Source organism: Micropterus dolomieu, linkage group LG10 (assembly GCF_021292245.1).
Source record: "Micropterus dolomieu isolate WLL.071019.BEF.003 ecotype Adirondacks linkage group LG10, ASM2129224v1, whole genome shotgun sequence".
In the NCBI taxonomy this organism is placed as follows: Eukaryota; Metazoa; Chordata; class Actinopteri; order Centrarchiformes; family Centrarchidae; genus Micropterus; species Micropterus dolomieu.
This window is the reverse complement of record NC_060159.1, coordinates 15,310,177-15,319,559: the sequence shown is the minus strand read 5'-3', so window position 1 is coordinate 15,319,559 and position 9,383 is coordinate 15,310,177. Positions and strand designations below refer to the sequence as shown.

The following is a 9,383-nucleotide window of genomic DNA, read 5'->3' as shown; positions in this document are numbered from 1 at the left end:
ATATATATATATATATATACACATATATACATATATATATATATACACATATATACATATATATATATATACACATATATACATATATATATATATACACATATATACATATATATATATATATACACATATATACATATATATATATATACACATATATACATATATATATATATACACATATATACATATATATATATATACACATATATACATATATATATATATATACACATATATACATATATATATATATACACATATATACATATATATATATATACACATATATACATATATATATATATATATATATATATATATATATATATATATATATATATATATATATATATATACACAAAGAGAATCTTCAGGCCAGAGTGCTGGAGGTAAAGCTGGTGCAGGTCCTCCATCATGTTGACCAGCTTCCTGCTGCTGACGTCCCCCATGCTGCTGCCGCCACAGTCACAGGGAGGGGCAAAGAAGGGGAGAAGCAAGGCAGACCAAGAGACATCTGGTAGGGTGAAGATGCTTCCAAAGCTCTCTGGCCACCATGCTGTACATAGCTGTCACCAATGATCCACACTGCAACTATAGGAGGAAAATAAATGAGTGTAATAAATGCTTCTATGTTACATCTAAAGAAGAAAATGTAACAAGGCAGCAACACCTCAAAATATCTAGATAACAGTCTATATTTTCAATGTAATATCAGCGGTCTAAAGTCTAGTTTATGCTGTGTGCCTGTTAACTTCAATTACCACATTCACAGAAAAGCAGTTTTGCTGGATATCATGTACAATGTGTTAAACATTACATAGCTTACCTTAGCCTAGTCATGTCTGAGTGCACCAATCAGAGATGCTCGAGTCCAAGTCAAGTCTCTTGCGGTTATAGGCTAATGGATGTTCTATCACCTGCTGCGTTCAATCCACGCTGCTTATAAAACTGGATAGCTATAAGGGATTCCCTAACTGTAACCTGTTTTTCACTTACAGAGCACAGCCATGTAATGTGCAATGCAATTAATGACAGCTTATTAACTACTGTAAGTCAACACATTCCCCTCACTCTCAAACCCAGTGTAACGTTAACTAAATAAAACGGTAACGTTACATGATCAACAATAAACCTGTAACCTGTTTTCTGCCAACGGTAATAATTAACGTGATGGCAGCGAGTAAATTATTACGTTAATCGACCACCACAAGTTTGGCAAGCAAACAAACGCTCATTTATCGTTTCATAATGAACGACACTCGGGGTCAACCTCCGATAGGTCGTAGCTAAAGCAAGAAGCAAGCTAACGTTAGATGGCTAATGCTGAGCTGAACATGTTTACTCACCACAGGTTACCTATTTTGCGTTCACCGCTTCTTTGTTTGGGTCTTGTTGTATGAAGTTTTAAAGCCAAAGTTCATGATGAATGTCAGCGATCGTCCGCCGATTGCCGTCTGCTGGAGCTGTATTGCACAGTCTCTTCAATCACTTTCTGGCAAGTGAAATAGCCTACTGCATTTTATGGGTTGTATTGGCCATTTAAAGGTATTTTAAGAGGTAAAAAAAAAAAAAGAGTAGATTGGTTAATAGGCCTACACAGCAAGTAAAATAATGCAGAGTCATAAGGATAATTGCAAAATTGTCTTCATTTTATATCTATGCTGGCAGTAATGTTAATTAGGCTACAGCCCCTTTTCCAAATATAATCAAAGATATTACACATATGCCTACCAAACAGTTTTTTCGGCGGACAGTCACTTGTTGGCACGACACCTTGAGGAATTTTGAGTCTCAAGTTACCTTGACAACAGTAGGTACCATACTACATTTAAAAGCATTTCTGTTGAAATGAGCGACATACCGTCACCTCAGTCTCTAGAGCTGACTGCTGGTCGGATCGAGGGGATTATGGGCGTGACCATGCGGTCAATGCAAACCCATGATGGGTCAGTCAAACCCACCAATAGAATGTCTTATTTTGATTTTTGCTTTTGACTCGCAAAACTTTTGGGCTTACAAAACTCTCTCACTTGCAAAGCGGTTTAACCTGCAAAACTTTCTGACTCGAAGGAAAACCTTTTGACTTGAAATCAAAGAGGACATATTAGCAATTAAAATGCTGACACAAAAAGGCCTACGTATTTATAATTACACATCTGATTTTTGATTGCAGAGCGATAAATTTGCTTGCATTAAAAAGACACAAAAATACCTTCATACCAGTGTTACATACTTTTTATTGCATATATATTAGCAATTGTTAGTGTTCATCATGCTAGCCACTATGCTATTAGCTGTCTGATGGAGCTCACCGTGAATGTAGCTACTGTTGGACAGGGTCAGGGAGTAATGGATTACATGTAACAGCGTTATGTAATCAGGATACTAAAAACTAACTGTATTCCGTGACAGTACAGATAAAATAGACGTAATCAGATTACAGGTACATTTTGTAAAATTGGGGATTACTCATAGGGATTACTTTAAGCAGAAAGATTCCATGAAACAGAAAACACAATGGTATTTCCCTCCTTACATTTTTTTTTATATACAATCTATAGTAGACTAAATGTGTTTCTGTAAAAACACAAAGCTAGGGTGTAGCAGACATTGATTGGCGTTTACAGTCGCCAGTAGCGCCGAATGTGTGTTTACGCCCCCTCCCTGTCATGCAGACTGTGCGGACTGGGTCCAGCTCTCAGAGAGTGAACACGGCAGACGCATCCAGACTGATCACTGCATACACAGCCTGAAGAGACTGACAGAGACCAGTTTGACCACTGGGAATACAGTCCCTACGTGGTTTTTTTGCCGGGTTTGCCTCTTGGCACCCGGGCCTTAGTAAACTAATTGAAGCGCAGGGAGCACAGTTATGGTGCGTTCCACATACCTCGGAAGTCGGAGCTGGGAATGACGTCACACCCGAGTTGACGCTCAGCCAGCCGTTTACAACTAGCCAGGTTAACAATTGATACGTCGGTTGATTAAAAAAACGCATTGTGCGGTATTTACTCACACTAAACACTGTAGCCACACGACCACATACAGCTGTTGGACAGCACTTTGTGTACGAACATTTCTATTAGACACAAGTACGCAGAAGTGCTAAAAAACAGTATTCTCCCGACTTCCGACTTCCAATGTCAAATGGAACGCACCATTAATCGACAGAGCTAACCAGCCACAGATACAGGTGATAGGCTATAGTTAGAGGTTTAGCAAGAAGTAAAGCTATCCATCAAGAAGCTCTGTGTAAATCATCTCAGTACTGGATTCCCTGTTGGTCTCTGAGGCTGTGTTCGGTCCTGTTCATGCCGCGTTCACTTGGAGGCTGCTGATCGTGGTTTCATTGGCCGCTCTCCCTGCTCCGGTTTCCAATCAGGCGCCGCACCATCACTCCCTGCTTGGCCCCACCACTCCTGTCCTGAAAACCTTCTGTGCTTGCGAAAATGTGTAAACAGCTTTACAGTCTATGGTAAACACTCCCCCTGCTCCGATCTCCCAGTACGGGCACAGCTAACTGAGCTAAAAACAGCAGCTAGTTAGCTGTTAACTAGCCTAACTTAAGCAACAATTAAAGCTATTTGTCCATCACGAAATCACAGAGTTGAGGCAGAGCAGCCGGAGGACATCAGAGAGAAAACTAGAATATATTTTCTCCATATTTCTAATATTTTTCCATCAAATATGATCCCGTTTCACCAAAATCAATGGAAAAAGTTGTGTTTTTGTACGGTCTATGGCCAGACCCCAGAAACATTATGTCACATTGAGAAATCTTTTCATTGGACACTAAATTAATACAAGTGCAGAATGAGTCATCAACATTTTAAAATGCTTTTCCAAATGACACTTGAATATCATCAAGAATTGATGGGCCAGATACTGCCATAGTGCAAAGCACATCATAAAACATTTAAACATGGATTTTGATTTCATGGGAAGGGAAGATTTTGTACATATTTCTCTGAAAATACACTGAGCAGAAAACGCACCATTGATACTCTCTTGTCTTCATTTGCCTATTTGGCATTGAAGTAATCCAAAAGTAACTACAAATAATCAGATTACATTACTTTTATTTTGTGGTACTTGGATTATGTTACTGATTACATTTTTAAGTAATTTGTAATTGTACCTGAAGTAATCCTTCCAACCCTGCTGTTGGGCTACTGTTTCTTCCTTGTATATTCCATTAGAGGGACAATGTAACATTTTACATTTAATATGCTTGTGAATCCATGTTGCGGTATTAACTCAGTGTCTCAGTACCTTTAGCCAAAATTTAGTTTATAGCATTGTGCCTTTTACTGATTTACTGTGTTGTTTTCAATACTTTGTCACTGTTCTAGAAAAAAAAACAGAGGCCATTTCCTGTCCTAAACCCTTACTGAAAGTGTTAAGTTAGCTCACTGCATAGTTGTGCACTTACACCATGGGAGTGTGGATTTGCACACATGGTTAGGGCACAAGATTATCAGTTGTGCTATTGTACTGATCCACCAAATGTTGAAATGCATCAAATACTGTTACAAACCTTATTCACAGCAGATAAAAAGCACAGGTACAGCTAATATCATAGCTCACTTAAATGGAAGGCATGTTGTGTGGCCATGAAGGAAAGAGAAGGTGAGTAACAGCAAGAGCGAAGATAGAGAGAGAGATTAGCCATTGTAAACACATAGAGGGAGCTCATGTAGGCGTAACAGATGGTCTGGACCAAAAGACTGGCTAACGAGCTAAGGCACTCTGGGAGAAGGTTAACTTAACAATCCTATACACTATGCAAAAACCTGGGGTTGGTAGATTAACCACCTCATCTCAGTACCATTTAGTTGTCTCCCAGCCTGCAGAAACAGGTCTTGCTCAGTTTGATCAGTTTCTAAGCAGTGTGTTCTGCATACCTGCAACAGGTTACAGTATCTCAGACACACACACCACGGCTCAATACACATTAGGCTGGCACAGTATGTCAGGTAATTGTTCATCTAAGGACAAACATCTTGTACCCAAAAGTACTGATAGTGGTGCTGTTACGTATCTTTAGCTATAGCCATCACTCCTTTTCCACTGTTTGACACAATTTGAATGTTCCATATCTTTTTTTCTTATTTTCTTTGATGGATGAACTCACCTTTACTATCTGCTCTTCTTTTTTACCAAATAAAAGGTGCTGATTGAGCAACTGACTTTTTCTTCGCTCTTTATTGTTAACGCTTCAGACATGAAATAGGAAAGTTAATGTGGAGATCAAGCGCAGAGTTTTCCTTGTATTTAAACATAGATGAGTTATCTTCAACTGCTCAGTGGTGTGTGAAGTGTGCAAAGTTCAAATGATGTGTGGGTCGGTTATTTAAAACCTTGTGGGTTGACAAAGTCTTCCAACACCTCTTTTTTCCCCCCATTAAATCATCTATATTGACATTTTTCTCTCACAACTCTACTTTATGAGAAATAAAGAACTGGCCGAGGACAGCTGTGATGAAGATACGAACGTAAATAAATCTGAATTTAATGACTTAATGACCACTGAATATCAAACTGAATCTATTTTTCTGAATATATTATCCCTCCCTCTCCCCCTCCCTCCCTCCCCCTCTCTGTCTCTGTCTCTGTCTCTCTCTCTCTCATATACATATATATTTAAATAAAACAATGGATGACATATTGAGAGACAGTGGGAGGTAGGGGGAGATTCACAGCAGCGTAGCAATATGGTAACCAGTTTTTGGTTTCCAGGCAACAGCTGTTTGGCCACCTTTTGTCAGTGGACCGAGGGCTGGAGAGGGGGGTTTTCTTCATTCATAAGCTAAGTGGTCACATGAAGTGCCTAGTGACTCATGTCAAAGACCTAGGCAGATACCCAACCACACACATGCCCGAAATACATCTTAAAATCATTTGTTTTCTATGATGGACTAAATGAAACTGAATTTCCACCAAAATAGAAGTACTGCCCCACTGGTGCCACGCACAAACATTCAATCTTTAACTATATTTTTGTGAGGATTACTAATAACAAGCTGCCCCAATAATATCAGTGACCAGATGCATTTATTCAACCATATCCATGTGTGCTAAGAGGTTTCAGTGTAATGAGACACCTGCCGCTAGGAACATAAAACATGAGAAAAACAGGGCCTTATGTAAAAAACCTCTTTTCCCTTCAAAACAGCCCATTTTGAGAGACAAACCCAAATTGGCTACGGTCCTCCTCCCCGCAAACATAGACAAGAGTGATCTCATCTTCAAAAGTGCACACATGCTCTTATGCGCTTATACACAAACAAATCCTTTACCTTTAATAACCTTATAGAGCTATTTACTCAGTACAAACTAGACTATTAAAATAAACAAAGACCATTAAAATAATGCAAGATAGTTAAGTTTAGGAGTATAGTTATTAGATTTTTTAGAGAAGGTTGAAAGAAAAAATATAAAAAAATAGGGTCGTGGCAGGACGGGAGGTAACACACTCCACACGCACGCACGCACGCACGCACGCACGCACACAATAGTACCTGGAAAACAAAATAAGTGGATTGCTTACAAAAGGAGACACAAAAGAAATGGTCAAATAATCGGATAACTGTGTCTGACCCACTGCACTGTACCTGCCTCACTGCAGATGTCATCATGACTTTAATTACATCTGCTAAATTCTAAACCACTATGGATATTATACAGGGTCTAAGGGCTTAGCAATTGTAGCCACAATTTTGTGAAAGAGATTTAGGTTTTGGTTTATGTCAACAAGCAGCTACCATCATACGTTATCACCATAATATCTATATTGAACTACAATCAATCCAGGCAGACACATTTGTTAAAATATGCATACCAGTATCTACAGAACTAAATATAAGTGAATCATCTGCTGTCACAAATCTTTGTTTACATTTCCGAACTAACATTACTAACTGAAATAATTACTGGATATAATGAAAGAACACACCCATAATAGGTAGCGACCATAGGTGTCATTTACACTGGGGATGCTGCGGACATGTTCCCATCACTTTTTGAAAGCATTTGTTAAAAATGTTCAGAAAAATAGCTTGAAACAAGAAAGGTTAAATAACAAATAATAAAAACATGAAAGAAGAATTTCATTATTAGATATGCATTGGTGAAGAGGTATGAACCTGTATGATGGGACACCAATATAGTGGAGAAAAACGAAAACATTGTAATCCTTGTATATGTCTCGTGCATGGTGTTAACTGCAACATTTAAACTACTGTCCTTTCCCCCTGGGGGTCCTCAGACCACACATCAGGGACTAGTCTATTGCTGTTGTGGTGTGATAATCTTGTGACTCCAAAGAAAATCCCCTCTGCGAAAACCACTTCCAAGAAAACTAGCCTTGTATGGGACCTAAAGATTGCTGTTGGGTTTAATTGTTAGATTCAGAGAATGAAGAATCTCAACTCACTGTGGCGCACGAGAAACTGAAGTCACAGCATGACAGCCTGAGATATAAGGTTTCTGTCCACAATAATGGTAAGCTAGAATACTTTTGTACTTAGCGTGATTTACACTGTACTCAAAAGTAGAAAGCATCCAGGGTAAGAACAAGTAGTGGGGACTGGAGCACAGTGAGAGGTGACAGGCTCTCTTCACTTTAGGTGAGATGCATTATTACTGGATTGTATTCTAGACATCTGTAGTGCACTCTGAACTCTTCCAGCACTTAACAATTGTAATGATAGTGGTGCAAGGTTGGAAAACATGGATGATGGATGAAAAACATTCATTATTTTCCATCCTCATTTGAGGTAATTTGGTTTATTATAAATTTATAAATACAAATGAAGCAGTTCTTTTTCTTCAATTCCCGCGCACATCACATGCTAAAGAACTACCCCCCACCCCCACCCCCCCAGCTCACGAGGCACAGATGCAGAGACTAGTGGTCAATCAGTAGGCTGACTGAACGTGTATGTGCATTAGAGGAAAGGGCAGTCGCACATTTCACATTTTCTGACACCTGCGGTTGAAAGCGGAATACTAAAAGTATGACGGGAGGGAGAAAAGAAAAAGTGGGATAGACTGAACAAAAGTGAATAGGGTGCGCAATGGGTGAATAGGGAAAGGGAGAAATACAGCAGAGGAGAGAAGGAAAGATGAAGAACATTACAAAAGAGGCTGCATGAAAAGAACAATATTCATGTGCAAAAGAGTTGAGAACAATCAAATATGTCACATCATGTGAATAAAAACATATTTAACTTAGAATTATAGTACACAATAATCAGCTGACATATCAGAAATGAATTTATGTATAACTGAACCAGTTTGGTAAACTAATTTGGCATTCTAGTTTAATCACATAATGTTCAAAATAGGGTGGCAAAACTGACCTTGACAAAAAGACAGGGCAAATTACCTGGATATACATTTACAGAACATGTATGAGTTACATTATGCAAGACTGTTGTTGGAAATTGTTTTTGAGCAATTAAATAAAACAACAACGACATAAAGCCCTAGTCATGGCTTTATTAAAAAAAAATTGTAAAGGCTCAAATAAAACAGAATGAATAAAAAACAAAATCAAAAACTCAAAAGCCCATCTGAGGTGGAATTCAAAGAACAGCTCATAACCTTTGGTCCTGCCATTTTATTAATGGTTCCAACATTTAAGATTCAAAATATTTACGAGGCAAAACAATTTACATAATTTTACATGTTTTGAAATGTACATATAATTAAATAAACTTTTTTAAAATGATTGCAATTAAAATGTAATTGATGGAAAATAACAAAGAACAAATAAAAAGCACCATATAAGTAGCCTGTTGTGGCACATCTGAATGAATAAAAAACTGATGTAATTGGAAAACATTTGAAGCTATTAAAACACACAAATGACGTTGATTAAAAAGAAAACAAAAATGCCAGCATATATGAGTCCAAATACAGGACATATGGGTTGTTAATGTACCATTATCTTCCTTATGGACTGTCTACTTCCAGCAGGAAAAAATAAAACAATCCAAGAGGTGGGTAGATGAAGCAAGATGGATTTACAAATGCAAGAAAACATCTCTTGCGCTGTCCTGTAGCTACAAACAAAAATCTTAAAGTGATATCAAGTATTGCAGATGGGGATCTGACCATCTGGATTTGCATATTGGTAACAGAGATCCAGTTCCTGTTGGCTGTGTCTCACATGTATCTGTTCTTGACATACTCCCTGTACATCAACATGTCGTCCCTGCACAGTACCCTCACCTGCCCCTGACCAGTCATCACATGGCTCTCAAACTCATTGCGGCTGTCTCTGTCGACCTGCGGGAGAGAAACGGTGTAGATGCTGTCCTCCGGGAAGCAGGAGACTGGCTCTCTGAAGGGGGAAGGGGGGGGGGGGGGGGGGG

General features: G+C 38.5%; 1 protein-coding gene and 1 long non-coding RNA gene across 2 annotated transcripts in view; both read right to left on the bottom strand.

Moving 5' to 3' along the window:
- Window positions 1-383: 383 nt before the first annotated feature.
- On the bottom strand, window positions 384-1,798 carry LOC123977275. The gene is made up of 3 exons (XR_006826619.1): window positions 1,735-1,798; window positions 1,350-1,515; window positions 384-594 (listed from the first exon to the last, which is right to left on the bottom strand). It is a non-coding gene; the product is annotated as an uncharacterized LOC123977275 (long non-coding RNA).
- Window positions 1,799-8,262: 6,464 nt separating this feature from the next.
- The window catches only part of fig4a (FIG4 phosphoinositide 5-phosphatase a), a 67,719-nt gene continuing 66,598 nt past the window's right edge, over window positions 8,263-9,383 (bottom strand). Inside the window, exon 24 of the mRNA XM_046060202.1 lies at window positions 8,263-9,352. Within this exon, the coding sequence (XP_045916158.1) occupies window positions 9,175-9,352 (178 nt within the window). The 3' untranslated portion in view covers window positions 8,263-9,174. The remainder of the gene's footprint in view (window positions 9,353-9,383) is intronic.